This window comes from Sphaerodactylus townsendi, linkage group LG07 (genome assembly GCF_021028975.2).
Source record: "Sphaerodactylus townsendi isolate TG3544 linkage group LG07, MPM_Stown_v2.3, whole genome shotgun sequence".
In the NCBI taxonomy this organism is placed as follows: Eukaryota; Metazoa; Chordata; class Lepidosauria; order Squamata; family Sphaerodactylidae; genus Sphaerodactylus; species Sphaerodactylus townsendi.
This window is the reverse complement of record NC_059431.1, coordinates 67751727-67773259: the sequence shown is the minus strand read 5'-3', so window position 1 is coordinate 67773259 and position 21533 is coordinate 67751727. Positions and strand designations below refer to the sequence as shown.

Genomic DNA, 21533 nt, shown 5'->3' with positions numbered 1-21533 from the left:
AAATCAACCCTGGTTCTCCAGATTAGAGTCCACTGCTCCTAACCACTACACCACACTGGCTGAGAGGGACAGGCCCATCTGTGCTAGGATATGGCCACAGTCCTTTCTTCTCCAAATCAAATGGAAGTAGTAAAATGGGGGACAAAGGCCCCACTACCCCAAGAATTATCTTTCTGACTATCACCCCATGGAAACCATGCAAGCAATGTGTGCCTGGTAATGAGCAGCAGGGGTGCCTCCCATTACAGCTATTGTTGTAAGGCTGGCTCTGGAACACACTTTTGGAGATCCCTGCTGTGGTCATTGGTGAAGCAGGAGGGAGGCTGAAGGGGTGGGTGCTGCTACCAGACCACGTATCACTGCCACCATGTTGGAGAACAGGCCCTTGATTGTGCCTACTCGTGACCCCAGTAAAAGCATCGACTGCTTGAGGTGTCTAGTAGCCATTACCTGAACCATCACAAGCCTGTCTTAAGTCCGAACCCAGGCCTTGGCATCCCTCTGTTGACAACTGGTCTCTAACCACTTCCTGCCAATGGCCACACACATGAAAAGAGGTGTGGGTGCACTGAACAGGCCATGCATACTATGCCTTCAGACCTATGCCATGTACCCTATGCTTCTAGTCCCCACCCCCTTTGGGGACTACACTGGGCATTAGGACCAGACCAGTGCACAGTGCCATCCCACCAGACTTCCCATTTCCCATTCTGCTCACTTATCTGAAGATGTGGAGTCTGCCTGCTACAATTATCTTTCTGCACCCACGTGTCCCATAGATTCTTTATTCTCAAAGGTCTGGCAGATGACTGGCTTAGCTGTGCTGGTGATTGTGCTGGTTGTGCTCTGGTGCAGGGTTTTGGTATTGTTACTCTGCCATATCTCTGGCTTGCATGGCATACCTTTAAGATATGCAAGCACAGTGGATAATGAACTCCCTGAGTGTTTTCCAGGATTGCAGCATAAATTGTTTGATCTGCATAAAAACAGCCTGTTTGCACAGGGATCACTCAAGGAACATCAAACTCTTACATTTGAACCATTTTAATGTGTTCAGTCTAAGGTGATAGCATGGTTCATTCAATGGGAGTTTTCCATTTTAATGGCTATGTAAGCCCAGCCATTGGGTATGGGAAGGGAACCATGCATAAGACTTGTTTGGGCAAACAGTTGCCAATAGAATTAAGGATACTGAGGCAGAGTCTTTCTTCATATATGTAATAGTCAAGTAATAATCTGTGCATATGTTTGCCAGATGGGTGCAAATGATAAATTGTTACTTGACTATTAATGTAATCTATCCATAACTGCTGGAACATTCATGAAGAGAAAGCAACAACTTCATTTATCAACACTGACTAACTAGAAGGTTGCAATGAACCCTGGTTTGGACCATGAGAATCTGTGCACTGACTTGTAGCATACAAATTACTAATCCATCTCCAGAGTTAATCATGCACATCAATATTCCATGCACAAGCTTTGGGTTTTCCATGCTTGGGTGAGAATTAGAAGAATGTATTGAATAAAATGGAAAGAAATTGATTTGGATGCTACTTTTCTAGGCTGGGAAGGCTTTATCGATTCATTTTGTTAGTGATGATGCCCCAGTGGCTTCAGATGATTAGACTATCTGATCTTAAGTGCACAATACCTTTATTCAGAGATAAATTGGGCTTTCCAAGTGACCAAATGCATCTCTATTTTATACTGACTAAGTCCAGCGTAGCACCAGTAGTATTGTTTCTATGCAACTAGCGGACAATCAGGCTGCTGGTTGCATTTTTGTAACCCACCGAGTGTTCAAATCACTAGGTTTTTTGCAGATTGAGAGTCCAGCAGGGATGGTTTTTTAAAAAATATTCCTGAAATGTTCCCAGATTGGCAGGGTAGGGACTAAAAGGGTGAAGCAATAGTAGTTGTATGTGTATGTTCAGAACAAGTGGGATAACATTTTTAAATGTGGAAAACATCTTTGTAGTAGCATAGCATTTTTAGTTCATAATGTAGAATAGGCAGTGTTCACATTCTACTGATATCATAAATATTGTTCAGCAATGGCAGAAAGTGCTGTCAGGTCATAGACAACTTATTGCAACCCTATTGGGTTTTCAAATAAAGAGATGAGTAAAGATGGTTTGCTGTTAGCTGCATAATGTATGTCTCCACAATACTGGTACAGTCAAATCCCACAGAACAGTCACAATAACATTAATGTGACATTCATTGATTGAAGAAATATATGTTCCTACTGAAGCCTCTGAAGCCTCTATGGAATAGCCCTGTGGGGAAGAGTGGTAAGCTGCAGTACTGCAGTCAAAACTCTGCTTACAACCTGAGTTCGATTCCAATGAAAGTTGGTTTCAGGTACCGGGCTCGAGGTTGACATCCTTTCAAGTTCAGTAAAATGAGTACCCAGCTTGCTGGGGATAAAGTGTAGATGACTAGGGATGGCAATTGCAAACCACCCTATAACCATTGCCTGCCTAGTAAATGGCATGAGGTGGTGTCACTCTATGACCTAGTGCTTGCTTAGGAAACTGACTACCTTTAGCTTTAAGCCTCTTTGGCCTCCCAGGCCTGGTTGAGACTAGCTGAACTTCCTTTGGGCCAGGGCAGAGGTGGGATCCAACCAGTTCTCACCACTTCTCTAGAAGTGGTTACTAATTTTTTCTGAGTGCTGAGAAGGGGGTTACTAAAGCAACCTCCCTGCCCAATAGGGACTGGAGGTGCGTGTGTGCAGCGGTGCCACTGTTTGAATCCCACAGCCATCGGAACCTGTTATTAAAATTTTTGGATCCCACCACTGGGCCAGGGACCATTAGTAAATTACTGTTCACAGATCAAAGCAATCTTTGAGGAATGTACCAGGAAAGATGGTCTCACAGGCAGACTGCTTAGGGCTTTGTACTTAATATAAGAACATTGAATCTGATGTGGTACTTCACCTGAATTCAGTGCAGCTGGTAGAGCATTGGTTGGATGTGTGCCTGCCACAGGCTGTCCATAAGGACCCTCACTGCTACATTCTGGATGAGCTGGAGTTTCCAGAGCAGGACCAAAAGTAGCCCTACATAGAATGAATTTCAGTAGCCTAATCTAAAGGTTGCTTTAGATCATAGTGGATCATAGTGGCAAGATCAGTAGGGTGGGAAAGCTAGGGTGTCAATTGCTTTGTCTGGTGTAAAAGGAAAAAGGCCATATGAGTCATGTGTACTACCTGGGCATCCATATAGAGAAGCACATCCAGACTCTTGACAGTTGTCACAGTTTATAGCAGTTCAACACCTAGGTTTAGCAGCTAGCACTCCCCACCCAACCTGTGTCAATCCAGCCACATGACCTCTGCCTTCACTGGATTCAACTTTAGTCATCTCTCTTTCATCCATCCCACCACAGCCACCAGACAACTGGCTAAAACCTTTGGGGCAGCTCTTGGATAATCCTCCACCAACAGATGTAACTGGGTGTCAACAATCCAAATCTCCGGATTAACTCAGCAAGAGGTCACATAAAGATGTTAAACAAACTTGGTAAGAGAATAACCTCTGTGGGACTCAGCCCACCAATGAGTGCTATTCTCTGTCCCCAGCCCTGGAGAAATGAGTGCAGCCATTGCAAGGCTGTCCTTTGAATCCCCATGCTGGCTAGGATGTTGGCTAGGATGTTATAATCAATCAAGTCAAATTCCACTGACAGATCTGATTAAATCAGCAGCACCACCTTGGTCCAGGTGTCTCCAGAGATCATCTGTGAGGATGGTCAGAGCTATTTCCACCCCATGGCCAGCACAGAAATTGGACTGGAAAGGATCTCATTCAGATATCTCATCCAGAAACCTCTGGAACTGCTCCATAACTGCTCTTTCAATTATCTTGCCCAGGAACAAAATATTCAACACTGGACAGATCATGAGAATTCAACAATGCATTTTTTTAGAGTGGTCTCACCACATCAACCCCTCTGGGAAAATCCCAGAATTTATGGATAGATTTATAGTATTCTCCAAGGGGATCTTGGAGAATTTATGGATAGATGGGGCGGTATAAAAGTTTAAAAAATAAATAAATAAATAAATAAATAAATATTTATGGATAGATTTATAGTATTCTCCAAAGGGATCCCCACTAGTTTTCATCAGCCTGGATGGGCATGGATCCAAGAGGCACCTGGTAGGCTTCATAGCTATGAGGACTCAGTCCACACCATCCTGGGAGAGTCTACTGAGGTGGTCCAATATAAGACTAGAAGATGGGCAAGAGGCCTCCAGAATACTGCCAAATCAAGTGTGGCTGGAGGATCCTGGTGGAGTGATAAGACTTTATCTTCAAAAAAGCTCACCAAATTGTCACAGCTAAGGGCCAAATCTCTATTATTTGGGGGCCTGTCTGACAAGGCCAAAAATTGCCAAATCACCCTAAACAATTGTGCTGGATTCGAGTACACACGATATTCACTGCAAAGTGTTCTTTCTTCGGGGATTTCACCACCATAGACTTTCATAAGCATTCTATAAGAAATTCTTACTATTTTGTCCCGAGTCTTCTGCCACATTTGCTCTAGCAGTCTGAGTTCTCATTTCTTCCTCCTCAGCTTCAGGGAATACCACAAAACCAGCTAGGAATGGGAATGCAGAGAATGTTGGGGTGCGATCTCATTGATGGCTTCAGAGAGCTGACTAGGCCATCAGGTCATCCAATCAGTTGCTGGGAAGCACTGGGTCCCGCAGAGCATTCTGGAATCCAATTGGATCCATGAGTGTCTGCAGGCAAGCATAAATCAACTTGCTGCATATATGAGGAGAGACTGGGATGATCAGCAGGAGAGTAAGATAAAAGCTACTTTTTAAAGCATTGATGAAATATGATTAGCACAAAATGCTAGTATTTTTGATTGGCTGTGATACAAATATGTAACACCATTACCAGGATCTCTCAGTTTGCTTTTGTTTACCTTCTTTCACACACATGTTCTTGTTTCAGTGTCTCTAAACTTTAATATGTTCTTCTGCAATGCACTGTGGTTTTATATCTGCAGGTATGCTATCAGATAATGCACAGTAGATTTAATCATTTTCTGGGAGTCAGGAATGCAGGGGAAAGGAGCATAACCTAGCACCAAGTCTGCATTTGCTGCAGTGATATATACATACTGGTATCTCTGCATTGTATAAATAATGCATGTGCATCTTGTATGTTAATGACTGCCTCTCTGAGCACAGTTCTGAGAAAGATGCATGCCCTTGGAACTCCACAAAAATTGATAGGATGGGTTCATCATTCATATATTTAAAAAGTTTATCTGGATCAGGCCTTTACAGCCTATGAGTTATAAAGGTGAATGCATCCTATTAGGCATGAATTTGTCCTGTTAGATTCTTCAGTATGTGTCTCTTCTACAGTCCCAGGGAAATAGCAAAAACAACAGATTTAGGACTGTGTTCTACATCCCTGCTAACCTGTATAATAATTGGCCCTATGAGATAATGGATGTTACACAGTTCCCATGGGACAGGAGTACTAGGGGAAGCCTAGTTGTCTACAAAGTGTGAGAAGCCATAAAGTAAATATCAAGGAAAGAATGCACAGATGACAGTGGATACATATGACAGTGGATACAGTGGATACAGATGACAGTGGATACATATAGCAGGCTGGTTATATATATATATTTCTAGCAAGACACCTTGTGAGGTAGATGGGGCTGAGAGAGTTCTGAGGAACTGTGACTAGCCCAAGGGCACCCAGCAGGAATGTAGGAGTGTGGAAACACATCTGGTTCACCAGATAAGCCTCTGCCACTCACATAAAGAAGTGGGGAATCAAACCCGGTTCTCCAGGTTAGAATCCACCTGCTCTTAACCAGTATACCACGCTGGCTACACCACACTACTGATGACATAATGACATTGCTAGTAACAAGCTGATGTCAGCACATCAATGTGGATGTTTTGGCATTTGGGCAAAACTTTATGTTTTAAATCAGGGATAGGGAACCTGCGGCTCGAGAGCCACATGCGGCTCTTCTGCCCTTGCACTGTGGCTCCATGAGCTGAGCCGCCAGCCCCCATCCTTGCCCGCCCTGCAGGCAGCAGGGCGGGCACATCCATGCGCTTCTCAGAATGAGTGGAGTAAAAGGTTAAAAAACCCAATATATATAGTGTTATCTTTATTTTAAATGTCAAAAATTATTTGCGGCTCCAAGTGTTTTCTTTTCCCATGGAAAACGGGTCCAAGTGGCTCTTTGAATGTTAAAGGTTCCCTACCCCTGTTTTAAATAGATGGGAATGTCTTTTTTTTGCAGCTGTTCATTTTATTTTATTAAATGGTTATGTTGTCAAAATTCCCAATTTAGAGTACACCGATACACTGGAACTGCGATTGGGAAAGTTGCGATGTGGAAGGGACAACTACAGTAATAAAATGCCAATAATGAAAGGGGAAGTGAGTGAGGACCTTGGATGAAATAAGTTTCCTGGTAAAGGGAACATGGTTGTCTATCCTGTAGCGGACCAGACTCAAATTTCTCAAAAAACAAGAGCGTGCAACTTGTGAGTTTTACATCAGTTTGACTAGTTTGTCTCCTTTTTTGAAGATTCCTGGTACTGAAGGGAATGGGAAAGAATCTTTCTACCTTCCTATCTCCCTAATGGGAATGGCTCTTCTAGTGTCTGGTGATTCTCCTCTGCAAATTCTGCCATCCTCTCAAGCTTTTCTCCCTGCTGAGCCGCGGACTTAGTCAAAGCTTTATCAAGCTACAGAGGAAAGAAAGTGCACATGTATGGAGCTTGGCTGCTAAGGTTGCTGGCTTACTTAGAAAATACCAGACATTTCTATGTCCAGTAGTTTTTCAGTTTATTTGCTGGACACAAAGGGCAAGTACAGAACTGTCCAGTTCAAAACTGGACACTGGCAACCTACCTATGGATCAGGCAGCTACATTCTAATGCTATTAGGATTGCTTGTTTGGCAGTCTTTAGGAGGTAGACTATTTTCCTACTGGTTGTATAATAGTAGGCCAAGAGTTCAACTCTGCTGCTCTTAAATTAAGTTATAACCTTGTCTAAATCCAAACTGTTGTGTTTTCTGACCTTCCAAGTGAGATTTATTTATTTTCATTTTTGTTAGATTTTGTATGGCATTCCTCTTCATATTATGGAGTTTCTTTTGAGTTTTTCCTTGCATTTTGCCTCTTGCTGTCTCTTTTCAGAAGCAGCTAACTTTTGTAAGGACACTAGCTTATTTAAGGCTCACAGAGAAAATGTGTGTCAGACTCTCCTGGGTCTATTTTTGTTCAGTGATATTAGTGTGACATTTTGTAGCTGGTAATGTCTGGATAATCTCTCCTTATGACCACTGTCTTGCTCATGTGAATTCCCTGTTACCTTTGTGGTCTTTCCTGGTCCACATTTGCAACATCATTTGCAAAATCATTTTCAGAAAGGAATACCATATTAACAGACTTAAAGTTTTTCATGTATACTCAGTGTCAAACAATATGCTAGGAAGACCATCTGGGTGCTGGAGTAGCATTCCCTTCTGTTCCTCTGTTTTAGTTGCTTTCTCTCTCACATACACATACTTTGCTGTAACTAAAGAGACATTATTTGAAAAGTGAGGTGGGCTGTTCTTGTAGCTTCAGCCTACTATTTCAAGCAAATCTCAGGTGCCTAAGTGGCTATCAAATGCCATCTTAAGGGGCAGTCTGCTCCCTTTCCATCAGAAATTCAAAAAATGAGCAAGCAATCGACCTTTGTATGGTCAGCTGAGGTGCTCAGTCACAGATAGTTCTTTAATTCTGTCGCTGAAATAGCAACAGAAAACAATTCAAGGACAAGGAGAATCCCCTTCCCTGGAAAAAGATGGAACTAAATAGTACACATATAACTGTGCAGCACAGTGGGTTTTGGTGGGTGCCTGGTCACTTGATTAGTCAATGTGCATTTCCATATTTTCTAAACCAATAACTTTTCCCCTTCTGGTTTGTGAGATAATCACATCCGGTTATCTTGTATATAGGCAGAACTAATGCAAGCTCATTGGGATGCACAATGAACTCTTCATTAGAATATTATTTTGTTACAGTTCTTTAAAAGAGAGAAATAATTTCCTTTGCACTGTTTTAGGATAAAGCAAGAATGGGACATAATGCTAGACTGCAGAAGGAAAGGCATTCCACAAGCTGTATATCTGAAGAATGGTTTCATAGAAACCAACAACATTTTGGATAAGATTGAACAGAACTCACTACTTTTTAAGAAGATTGCCTTGTTGAATGAAACAGAGAAAGAAAGAAACCGATTTATTTTTCAACTTTCAGGGGAGAACTGGACGGTAAGTTTCCAACAAGTATAACATTTGGATGGGTGAAATATTTGGTGGAGCCATTCTATCATTGGGTTGCTCTAAAAGCAGAGGTTGTAACCTGATGCTTTTACTGACTTGGTTTTCTGTAACTTCTTCTGATGGTGGAATGTCCTGATCTGCTGTACCCCCTTGGTGGATAAATGATTTTCCTCTATCTGGCAGACTGTGCTATTCATCATGAACATGAGGTTCAGAGAATTTCCAATAGTCTTTTCCACATAACCTCTTCAATGCGATTTCTTCCCATGTCACTCAGTATCTCAGGGTCATATGCAATAAGTCTGTGCTCTGGCTTATTTCCACGTCAGCAAGTTTTTCCACATAGCAATCCCAGACTTTCTCATTGCTGCTGTGGCTGCTGTGGCTGCTGATTAAGTACGGTATCAGAAGGCTTCCTCATGGCAGGTCACCTGTCTTTTCCCTGCCCAAGCCCACCACTACTGCCATTTCACCCTGCATCACTGATGTGAATGTTTAACTGGAAGTTTCTAGATCACTATAATGTACCTGCCCAAGTTCTTTTTGTTGCTGAGGAATGTCTTTTTCTTTATATCTCTACAATTAAAAGGGGTAGTGATTTTTTAATGAATAAAAAAGAAAGGTGAGAATTCAGAGGATCTAGCCGATGGATTGTTATTACACCAATAAAGTGTTTTGCAACAACCTTTTTTTTAAAAAAAAATCTTTAAAAGCTTCCTGATGGCCCCTGCAAAGAACCAGGGCCGTGAAAATGGAAACCCTGATGGCAGGACTCAGGTACAATTTGAATTCCCCTATCTGCTCAGATCTTGGAGAATGCTGAAAAGCTGAGAAGCACATAGATGTACTATGAAGCTGTGTGGAAGTGGAACAAAACGCTACTTCTCAGTAGCTCCCAATCTGTACCAAACAGCCGATATGGAACTGAACAACATCATTGCTTCTGGAAACTAGAACGATAGTAGTAGCAAGAGAGCTTCCAAAGATATTTAGAAATGCAAGGAGGAGTCATTCTTCAGATAATGTGAAAAAAATGGCCTTACAGAAGGCTTTCTATTAGAGATGAGCGTATTGGATGCCTTAAACTTATTTCCTTTCTATTAATTTTAGGTAGTTACTATTTTGTCGTCTTCTCCTGTGCAGTACCAAGGTGTCAACTTTGACTGCTCTTTCTCCTTTTCTCCATTATTCAAGCCCCACCCAAATATGACAGTTCTAAATATAGTTAATGTTCTCTCTTTTTGTTTCAGTCTACTGCAATAAAACAGGTTTATATCATTTTTTTTTCATGCTGACTCCTGTAACTCTCTCCTCCTTGAGCCTTCTCTCTCTCTTCGGGTCTGGCATATTTTTTTTCTTCCATTTTTAATTGTACTGGTTGTTTCGTTTCCTGTGCACCGCATTTTGCAAAAGGTTCTCTTTTTATCACACTTCCGTATTATGTTCAAACTTCTGATTTTGAGCTCCCCATCATACCTGTATTGTCCTATTTCTGTTGATTTGAATTCTGTTCTCTTTAGTATACTGATTTTTTCCCATTTGCTAAATCTCTAATTAATTATTTTTCTTTGTGTGGCCTTTTCTCTCTTATTACTATTCCTAGTTTTTTCTTGAACTCAGCAATTTATAATATCTGTGTACCTTCTTTCTTAGTATTATTTAAATATTTGAAAACCTACTTCTCTCAAATTTCTGATTCTTAATTTCTTTTCTTCCTTTATGTATCCTTTTTCTTTACTGTTTCCTTCTTTTCATCTGTAATCTATCTGACAGGGATTATTTGTTTTAATATACAGTCAGTTGTTAAGCACAACACATATTGTATGTAATAATATTTAAGTTCAAGTAGTACTTGTATTTATGAATGGGTTTTTTTGTGTGTGTGTAAAGAATCAACCTACGGTATTTAAAATGTGCAGACAAAAGATTTTCCCTGTATACTGTAAAAATGGGGGAAAGGGCTTCCCTATTGTTTCCCATTATTGTTAAAGATGAAGATTGGAATATTCTAGTACTATTTTTCGAAGCAATTTATCTGCTTGCTGCTGCCTTCTGTACTGTGGCTGAAAATTACTAAGGATCATGAGGGAATCAGAGATCAAAGACAAAATGAAACCTGTGTAAATTTCAGTTCCTTCCATAAATTGGTTTGTGAAGCAAACACTAAAATTGCACATATCTTGTATTTCAGGCAAAGCATAGCCATCTGTGCATAGCAGTAAGCGCTAGTGTGAAAAGCCATTTATAATACCTTTTCCAGTGTCCTTTAACAAGATTTTTTGTTTTTTCTTCGTATTTCTTTAAAAAAATTTTTTACCATGAATTTTGTGTTAGCAGTTTCTAGAAATAGCATGTTAGCTTTGGTTGTATACCAAGTCATTTCAATTCTGTTTTGTAAAGTAAATCACGGAGGCCTGTGAGACCATGGGATATTAAAATATATTTTCACTGCATTTGGTTGTCCAAAAATGTTGACAAAGTTCATTTGCCAGTGTTTTGAAAACAAGACATTATTGAATGAAACATTATCTCTTTTTAGGAGTTTCCAGATTCACTGAAGGAACAGACACATCTAAAAGAATGGCATGTAAACAATACCAAGATCGCAACCATTCCAGCTTACATTGCCTTGTTTCAGGAGCTGAGAATACTGCAATTATCCAGTAACCAGATTACAGATCTGCCTGTTGAAATTGGTATGTTTTTTTACAGTTTTAAACTATTATATATTATCATGTTTGCTTATGCTTCACCCTGTCTTTCCACACAAAGTTTCCAAGGTAGATGTGTCAAAATGTGTGTGTGTTATATGTGGCAATTTTCCTGTGAGGAGCTCAAATCCCAATTTTTGTAATTTTTTCTACATACTGGTATATATATGGTCATTAATTGCTCAATAGAGATAATTTGCAACTAGATACTCTTGTGTGTTCAGGAAAATCTAGATGTGAGATAGCTGTAGGTCAGTGAAAGTGCATTACCAGTGATATGCGGGAGTTGCGAAGGGGTTTGTAGCTGATCACTACTAGATATTCAGAGGAATACGAGATGCATCTCTGTTGGCAAGGGGTCCGGGTTCATATCATCTTATCCCATGTAGTTGACTATGTGGATCAGAATGTGGATAGGAATGCACAAATTAAAGAAGAAGAGGAAAAGGAGTAGTAGTAGTAGTAGTAGTAGTAGTAGTAGTAGTAGTAGTAGTAGTAGTAGTAGTAGTAGTAGTAGTAGTAGTAGTAGTTTGGATTGATATCCCCTCCTGTAAGGAGACTCAAAGGGGCTGACAATCTCCTTTCCCTTCCCTACCTCCCACAAACAAACACCTGTGAGGTGGGTGGGGTTGAGAGAGCCCCAAAGAACTGTGACTAGCCCAAGGTCACCCAGCTGGCATGTGTTGGAGTGCACAAGCTAATCTGGTTCCCCAGGTAACACTCCACAGCTCAAGTGGCAGAGCGGGGAATCAAACCCGGTTCTCCAAGTAGAGTACACCTGCTCTTAACCACTACACCACGCTGGCTCTTTCCACTGAAAATAATGCAATATGGATGAATGGTATCTACATTGGCTTCTGAATATGGATTTCATATATCTGAAAGAGTATTGTTTTCAATGGACTCCCCAATCCATACTTTGCTACATTTGGCAATGTTTTGAAATCAAGACATTATTGTATGAAACATTATCTCTTTTTAGGAGTTTCCAGATTCACTGAATGGCCATGGTTGGTTTGGGGCTCTGTTTGCCATAATGTGGAAACTTGTGAGCAGGCCATCAGAACATGTCATTTTCCCAACAGGTCAACTAGCTTCTCTTGGGGTTATTTCAGGTTGAGAAAAAGGCACAGGGAGAGGCACAAGAGGCACAGGGAGAAGCCTAATCTGAACTGGCCACCATGAGTTTTGAGCACAGAACTCTTAAACCTTGTCTGATTGCCAGGGACTCAGAGAGGAGACCAGGAAAACATTACATATTGTTAGGGCCTTGAGGATACTTCCAGCACTGTTCTGTAGTTCAGCCTGCTGATGTTACATCCTTTTTCTTGTTACATGATCCTTAATTGACACCTAAACAAAAACAAATAGTAATTTTGTGTAAACAATTGCTTTGAATATAGTGGAGAATGTGCAAAGGAGTAGAAGTTGGGATTTGTTTATCAATGTTATCAGGCTCACATGGCAGAGCAAGAAAAAAAAGGGAACATTAAAGAAGGAGAAAATAAAGAAGAAAAATCCTTAGAGTTTCAGTATCCAAATAATTATCCAGATTTGTTTCTTTCCTCTGCCCTCACATTTGAATGAGTAGTGGGATGTGCTTAGGAATTTGAGCATGCATTACACTGACAGTTACGATGTCAATTGGATGTATGCATGGAGACATATCATAAGCTGCAGTCCTTTGCACACTGACTTGATAATAAGTCCCACTTGAGCACTGAATAGAGGTCCTTAGCATTGTGTGGTCATTGAGTATTCAAACTAGGCTGTCTGTTTAGTCTCACTGCAATTCTTTACCACAGTTGAGTATAGCAGTAAAACCTGTGAAAATGCATTCTCATCCCATCTTTAAGTACTTGTATGCTTTTTCGAGCATTCCCTTTCATGGAAAATTACGGGTATGAATATACTTAGGAAAAAAACCATTTTAAAACAGTTGGAGGAGTCTTCTAAGTTTCAAGACATCACCTAGTTTCAAGACATCACCTTTCTAGCTAATCAGAAATGTGAACAGTTGATTCTGCCTTGCCTTTGCAGAGCTCCCCCCCCCCCAACTTTGGTGTATTTGAAGAAATTTGAATGAATACACAACAGTTTTGCTACTTCAGTTATGTACGTCTTCATGCCAGAGACATAGCACCAATGGGGTGGGGTGGGGTGCGATGCCCCGAGTGGAGCCGTGGTGAAGGCATGGCCAGGTTGCAGAGAGGACGTGACGGGGTGTTCCGGGGTGGGGCGGGGGACACTGCAATAAGTGCGCAGGGTGCACATGCGTCCTGGGCGGAGTTTCCCCTCACTCTGCCTCTGCTTCATGCTCTCTGATTCATCTGGGAAACTATAGGAAGCTGACTAAATACATCCAGTAGGCAAAAATCATCTTATGTCAGTAGAAGTTCTTTGTGCCAGAAGTAACACAGTTTCGATTGACAGTTTCAGTTACACTCATCTAATCCCCTCATCTAAATCAGCATATGCTGCTTCCAGATGGGGACAAATAATGCCTTCCAGGGCTGTTTCCAGGCCCTGCAGCTCTTCCAGGGTGAATGTCCATAGGAGCTCTGCAGCTGTGTCCTGCTGCAAGATCCCCACAGTAATCACAATGTAAGTGTAATGAAGTTTGGCCCTACAGAATAACTCTGCATAGGACTATACTAGAATAGCTTTGTAATTGGCAGATGATCCAGTGAACAAGTCCAATTCATTAATTTAAGATGGGATGAAAAGTGAAGAATAAAAACTCGATATTGTTTTTGTACATGGTGGGCATTTTTAAATAGTTAGATCTTAGAAAGAGATATTTTTACTTTCACTTTCTTTTACTGGTTTGTTTGTTTGTTTGTTTGTTTGTTTGTTTGTTTGTTTGTTTGTTTATTCGATTTGATAAACCGCCCTACCCCCGAAGGGCTCAGTTAACTTTAACTGGTTTAAGTTAACTTGATGTCAAGTTAAATTTTTCTAGCTGTTATAATATCACTAATGGACATAACTTATTTATTTATGTATGCTACATTTTATATACAATCTTTCCAGCTCAAATAAAAATGTATTTTATGGTCAATCAGGCAGCTACATACATTAGAAAATCATGAACAAGTCATAAGTATAATTTATGAATGTAAAACAAACAGCTGTTTTCTTGCTGTCTCAGTCCTTGGGATGAAAAAGATCAACATGTTTAATTGGTTTAATCAAACCACAAGGTGGCAGTGGAGATTAGAATAAAAATAATTAATTTGGAAGAGACTTGAATCTAAAATTTCCTTGTTTGCTATAAAGTACATTATCTGCACAGGTGTTTGTGTGTATGTGGGGGGGGGGAGGGCATGTATCTGGATCTGGAAGTGAGAAGTGATCAAGTGATCACTGCATCCTCCCCAAACTGGCAGAGTACAGGAGCAGACAATTGCTGAGGTGACACCAAGCAGTATTGCTGATGAAGGATCTGAGACTGAGAAAAGTAGTCCCTGATTCTTTGGCAGAGTTGCCAGGGCTTGGTTGTGCTTTATTTCTGGCCACTAATGGTACTCTAGGGTTGTGGCCCACCCGGAACTTTCCCTGTAGTTACATTGCCAGTCCACCCCACAATCATTTTAAGTTTGAAAAGTGTCAGGACTTCTTGAGCTATCATTTGCCATGCAAACGAGGAAGAAACAGTTAGTTACATAAATCACAGTCATCTCTAGATGTTTTGGAGACTTTGGCTAAGAGAAATTGGTATGATGAACTGTCTGTTGCCAGGCAAATAAGTGCATTTGCTGGAGAAGTTTGATGATTTGCATACTGGCAAGCCACAAATGTGGAAACACTCTGGACACAGCTGGTGTTTTAGAAATCCCTTTTACCATTAGAATTGCTGATGCTGAATTTGCATGGATGATATTTTACATGGCATTATTAACTGCAAAATCACAGGACATGTGTAACTCTCAATTAGGGCCTGCATTATATTTCTATTGGCTGCAGTCCAAGATAGCCAAAGCACAGGTGGGGGAAAAGCATCAACACAGAAAGGGTACTTTGAAAGCTTTTACTTAAGGCCATCACTGGGCAAACAGGCAAAATGATGAGAAATGGAAAAGTAAGTTGCCTGTTTTAGTAAGGACCCTTTCTTACCTTTAACACCTTTCAATAACCCTTACAAGACTGAGAAGTGAAATTATCTCTTAGATGGAACTCCTTTGTATAATGAACCACTTTTTCCTCTTACCGAAGACACCGCCTGGGGTTGAAGGGAGGTAGGCTTTTGGTAGTAGGATAGTAAGTGATTAGGAATATAGAGAGTAGGGTCTATGATGGATATTTTAACTTGATAGTGACTTGCTTGGTTAGTGTGAAATTTGCAGACACCATGAACTGTCTAGATAGACTGATTGCCACTGTGGGGGAGGTGGAGGAGTCAGTGATTATAATGCATGTTGGCATCAATAACAGTTGTGAGGTCCTGGAGATAAAAATGGGTAACTAGTCAGAAGGCTAAAGTTATTCACATTTCACAATCCTGTCTATTTCATGGCCAGCTAGACAAGTACCAATTAGGGATCTTACTATATGAATAAGAAAGTGATGCCAGGGGAGGGCTTATATTTTTTAAGCACCAGGGAACTTTCTGGTACAAGACAAACCTATAGGCACGTGGTGGGCTTCACTCAAACTGAAAGGTTTGAGTGACCCTGCAGGATGGTCTGCTAAGGCATTTGCAATCTGAAATCAAGGAGGATCAAGATTGGTAGCCATAGATTGACTTCTCCTCCATAGATTGACTTCTCCTCCATAAATCTGTCCAAGCCCTTTTTAAACCTATCCAGGTTAGTGGCCATCACCACCTCCTGTGGCAGCATATTCCAAACACCAATCACACGTTGCGTGAAGAAGTGTTTCCTTTTATTAGTCCTAATTCTTCCCCCCAGCATTTTCAATGAATGCCCCCTGGTTCTAGTATTGTGAGAAAGAGAGAAAAATGTCGCTCTGTCAACATTTTCTACCCCATGCATAATTTTATAGACTTCAATCATATCCCCCCTCAGACGTCTCCTCTCCAAACTAAAGAGTCCCAAACGCTGCAGCCTCTCCTCATAAGGAAGGTGCTCCAATCCTTCAATCATCCTCGTTGCCCTTCTCTGCACTTTTTCTATCTCTCGATATCCTTTTTGAGATGTGGCGACCAGAACTGAACACAGTACTCCAAGTGCGGTCGCACCACTGCTTTATATAAGGGCATGACAATCCTTGCAGTTTTATTATCAACTCCTTTCCTAATTATCCCCAGCATAGAGTTTGCCTTTTTTACAGCTGCCATGTATTGAGTTGACATTCCCATGGAACTATCAACTAAGACGCCTAAATCCCTTTCCTGGTCTGTGACTGATAGCACTGACCCCTGTAGCGTGTATGTGAAGTTTGGATTTTTTGCCCCTATGTGCATCACTTTACATTTAGCTACATTGAACCTGTGCATTTTGCCATTTCTAGTTTCCCACTCCACCTAATTTATCAAGGTCCACTTTGGAGCTCTTTCACAATCCTTTGTGGTTCTCTTACTACAATCTGCTACATACCCATTTGGTATCATCTGCAAACTTAGCCACCACACTACCCACCCCTACTTCCAGGTCATTTATGAATAAGTTAAAGAGCACTGGTCCCAAAACGGATCCTTGGGGGACACCACTCCCTACATCTCTCCATTGTGAGAACTTCCCATTTATACCCACTCTTTGTTTCCTGTTTCTCAACCAGTTTTTAATCCATAGGAGGACTTCCCCTCTTATTCCTTAGCAGACCAGGTGCTCAGGAGCAGCAGCAGCAGCAGAAGGCCATTGCTTTCACATCCTGCATGTGAGCTCCCAAAGGCACCTGGTGGGCCACTGCGAGTAGCAGAATGCTGGACTAGATGGACTCTGGTCTGATCCAGCAGGCTAGTTCTTATGTTCTTATGTTCTTATGGATGCTGCACTTAATATCAAAAAGCAGTCTTCAAACTAACTTCTGGGGAGAAACCAACAGGAGCTGGAGAGCCTCCAAGTCAGAACAATTCATCCCAAAGAGAAATTCTTGGGAAAATATTGGTGGGAGGGGGCTAGAACTTGAGGTGCTATGAGACAGTAGAAGAACCCACATGTCCCATGCGAGTAGCTTGTTGATGGCAAATTTTCAACAACGCCCGGCCCTACTAGAGTCACAGGTGTGGGCAGCCCCAGTGTAGCAGTTGGCTCCCCTGGCTGCTCCTGTGCTGACTGCCCCACCACCAAGGAAGAGGCGGGCAGGGCTGGTGTGGCCTCTGGCCTTGCTGGCTGCTCCCAAGTGGACTGATCTGCTGCCCCTGCTGTTGCACATATGACTGTGCAGCGAGTCCAGGGCCATGTTGCCTGGCCCGTTTCTGCCACTGCAGGGGTCTTCTGCTCCTGGCCTCTGGGCTGCGCCCCACTCAGGGTCTGGCACTGTGTAGTGCCTTTTCTATTCCTTTTTTGTTTCAGTGCCATGGTCTGGCAGTGCTAACTATTGGCTTACTGCCAGTCCCAGATCTGTACAGTCTACTACCACTCACTCAAATATATTGTCTATGCCCTATCAATAATTAACTATAACTACCTATTCTGCTAAATAACTCCTAATAGAACAATACCCTTACTGCAACTAACAATTGATTCCTAATGCCTACCTAATTAACTATCACTATAATAACCCCTTATTACTATGATTAATTAAACTTAACACTTATGAATTAAATTTAACACTATCCAATCCTACCCTAACCTACAAGCTATGCTAACCGTTTGTTTGTATTTAAAAAAAAAAACCTTAACAGTGAATAATGGGTAACTAGGAGAAAAACAGCCTTACTCCCAAGCCCCTTAACTATTAAAGCAAAAAGGTTCTCTAAAATGGCCACCAAAGGCAAGCCTCCAACCAAATAAAATGACTGCCAACTGCCCTTCCCGGGCTTGCAAGCCCCAATGCTAAATTAAATCAAAGTGAGTGCCCTGCCCTGTTTAACAAAAGCCAAGGGCCACAGGCACTAAAATGAGCCAGAAAAGGAGGGGCAAGGGCTCCAGCAAAGTGCCTGTTAACTAAGGGGCCTCTGAGCGCAGAGCTTTCTCTCCCCCTGATCGGCAGCCCTGCCCCCTCCAAAAGTGCCATCCAAGTACCCGGGCCTTCACCCCGAGCTCTTTCAGGCACCGCTGCCCAATCGACCTCAGCACCATGCTTCAAGGCCTTAACCAGCAGCAGTCGCGAGCAATTGTTCCAGTTGTTCACAGCCTCGAAAGAGGCCGAACGGAGCTAGGCGCTGGATTAAATAGCGCACCCTCCTCCCCCATCACGTGATGGTTCCCCATCATGTGACTCCTTTGCCGATCGGCCCAAGGAGGCAAGCAGCCACTTGATCCTCGCCTGCCACAGAAGGGTCCCGATTAAGTCCAGGGGTGCGTCTTTCTGGTCCAGATGGCATACACTTGAGGGTTTTTAAAGAACTCAGTTGTGAAAGTGGTGATCCACTAACTAGAATACATAACTTGCCACTAAAATTGACTTCCACGCCAAATGACTAGAATATAGTAAATATCTCCCCAGTTTACATTAAAGTATCCAGGGGGGATCCAGGGAAATATAAACCAATTAATTTAACATCTGTTCCAAGCAAATTAGTAGAAACGTTATTAAAGAAAGAATCAGCAGTGATTCAGGGATCACTGTAGAGATTCAAGTTCTACTTCCCATACTGGGTAATAATGGGCCAGACAGTCTATCTCAGCTTAACCAGATATGCCGGATTGTTATGAGGGTAAAAGAGAGGAGAACATAATGTGCATGCAACTCTGAACTCCCTGGAGAAGGACTGAATCAAAATACAATAATAAATATTCTCTAGTATCCTGCTTCTATGATGGGTATTTGGATCTGCATCGGCCCTGGTTAGTTTTTGGGTGGGAAACCACCAAAGAATAGCAGGGTCGCTGAGCAAAGGAACGCCATGACAAACCATCTCTGTTAGTCTCCTGCCTTGAAAACCCTATGAGGTTGCCATAAAGCAGATGTCACTTGATGGAAGACACATGTGCTTTGGAATGCCATGGATTGTGATCGCATGCTAGTGAGTGGTCCATATCTTCTATCCTCTGGTTGTATCTTTGTAAATCTTACTACTCCAGACTTAAAACTGTACAGTATTTTAGTATTATGATCCACTTTTTATAATTATTGGATAAGATGACAGTTTTTTCCCCTTCAGCATCAATAACCTTCCCTCTCCCCCTGACTCATTTGGCTTTGTTCTTTGTATGAAAGTCCAGAACTTGTCATGAGGCCTCCATTCTGTGCCTTCATAGGCATATCTGTGAATGAGTGTGTGGTTATATATGCTAATGTCACAGATCTGCGGTCAAACACGTTGTGTGGTTGGTTCCAGTTCATGCATAAACTTCTGATCTTTAACTTTTAAACTTTAACTTTACTTTAGATTTTTATCCTGCCCTACCATGGCCAAACTCTTGCTGTCTGCTTGTTTCCATAGTATTGCTTCGCTGGCTGACCTCTTCGCTCTCTCCTGCCCCTTGCCTCTCTGCAAGGTTCTCCCTCTGCTTTAATTCTCTTGGACCAGCAGGGCTTTAAATATCTTAATTGAATCAATGGCATGTCTTCTGTCTCTTAGGCCTCTATCCATCCTTCCACAAGTCTCTAATTACCTGCCTCTACCTACTTTATCCTCACCCAGAGATACCTAATTAGCTCATCCTTGGCTACTGTCTTTGATGTGTGTTAGCTTCTTGCATGTGTGTGTTATCACTTGTTACCCAGCCTCAGATTGCACATCTCATTCACATTATCCAGCCAAGACCTGCATAATTTGACTCTTCAGTTCTGCTTCATTTGTTCTGATAATTCCTGCCTTCCCACAAAGTACCTCTCATTTTTATGCCCATTTATGACTTTTTAAAGCCATATTGACCTTTCGCTTCCCTCACAAAAGATGTACTACACTATTAGCATTTTGTTACAGATATCATTTGGTGAGGTAGTTTGTAGGATGAGATCATACCAGGTCACAAGTACTGGCAACTGCCCAAAAGGATGTCTGTCTTCCAGAGAGGCTTTAGGTTACAAAAATGGTTTTATGATTACCTGTACTTAAAGATTTCTTAACAGCCACTTAGGAACTCTAAAATACCTTTTCTATATCAGGAAGTAGCATTTCCATAATGACAGCAACCATTGCCTATTAAAATGAAAAGCTGTGGTTTAATTACTAGTTTTAATGTGTTTAATAATTATTTTTGTGAAAAAAGAAAAAGAAATAAAACTGAGACTAAATTGTGACTCAGGTGTGAGTGGGATGGCTTTGTAGCTGCTAATTAAAAGTAAAATATTCTCAGGCATGAAATTACCAAGGAAACTGGATTTCATTACTGCTTAACTGCCTCTATTCTGGAGGCACAAAAAGATGTTGGTTAGTTCTTTAATTTATATTCTTTTTTGTAGTTAGGGATATTCAGAGTCACAAACCACATGTGCCAAAATTCTTCAATTTAAACCTAGTTGCCACTGATTAGATTGGCTCTAGATCAGGGGTAGGGAACCTGCGGCTCTCCAGATGTTCAGGAACTACAATTCCCATCAGCCCCTACCAGCATGGCCATTGCTGACAGAGGCTGATGGGAATTGTAGTTCCTGAACATCTGGAGAGCCGCAGGTTCCCTACCCCTGCTCTAGATTATCTCAGATCAGTAACTATGACTTGTCATCATCATTTTTGCGGTTCTCTGCCAGCCATAACACCTGGGATATCTTTCCTCTTTGATGTCAAATACATACCCATGAATAAGTCGAGTTTGCCTTGTGCAAACCTAAACACATGCTTCTCACTAAAGTTCCCCCCTCCCCTAAATCATGATTCAGTTGCAGGGCATGAAAAAGTAACAGAACAGTGTCTGTGCTGTTCCTGCCAATAGTTTTCTATGATAGATGTTTTGTAATAAATTGTAAGTATATACTTTATCCTATTCACTTTTCATTTCTACATCTTTGATTGTTAAGGTAGCTACTTTGAATTTAGTGGAGTACATTCCTGCTTTGATTAGCCATTCCAGAAGGAAAAAGTGACAAAGCTTTTCCTGGTTAGGTAATAGGCTGCATGCATGTTTGAGGCTTTCAGAGCAAAATTGCTGATGGTGTAGGGTACCTTCAGAGGCAGGATAAATACACAAATGGACTAAACAGCTCTACTCAGTGTTGCTATAGGTTGGAAGCAGGTAAGGCAACAGAGATATGTACTTTATACAAATGGAAGACAGGGGGACTTAACCAAGCAGCCACAGATTAAGATAGTTGGCTCACCAATGTACAGTTTGAAATCTAGACCTGTTAGAGGAAGGTTTTACAAGTTTATTAACTAATTAACTAATTAACTAATTAACTAATTAACTAATTAATTAAGCTTATAGGCAGCCTCATCCCCGAAGGGCTCGAGGCGGCTCACAAT

At 41.5% G+C, this 21533-nt stretch overlaps 1 protein-coding gene across 2 annotated transcripts in view; it reads left to right on the top strand.

The window, feature by feature from the left end:
- LRRC2 (leucine rich repeat containing 2) overlaps positions 1-21533 on the top strand; it is a 91904-nt gene that overhangs the window by 23257 nt on the left and 47114 nt on the right. For both annotated transcript variants that reach the window (XM_048502712.1, XM_048502713.1), the window contains exons 3-4: positions 8126-8333; positions 10885-11041. In XM_048502712.1, the coding sequence (XP_048358669.1) occupies positions 8126-8333; positions 10885-11041 (365 nt within the window). The remainder of the gene's footprint in view (positions 1-8125; positions 8334-10884; positions 11042-21533) is intronic.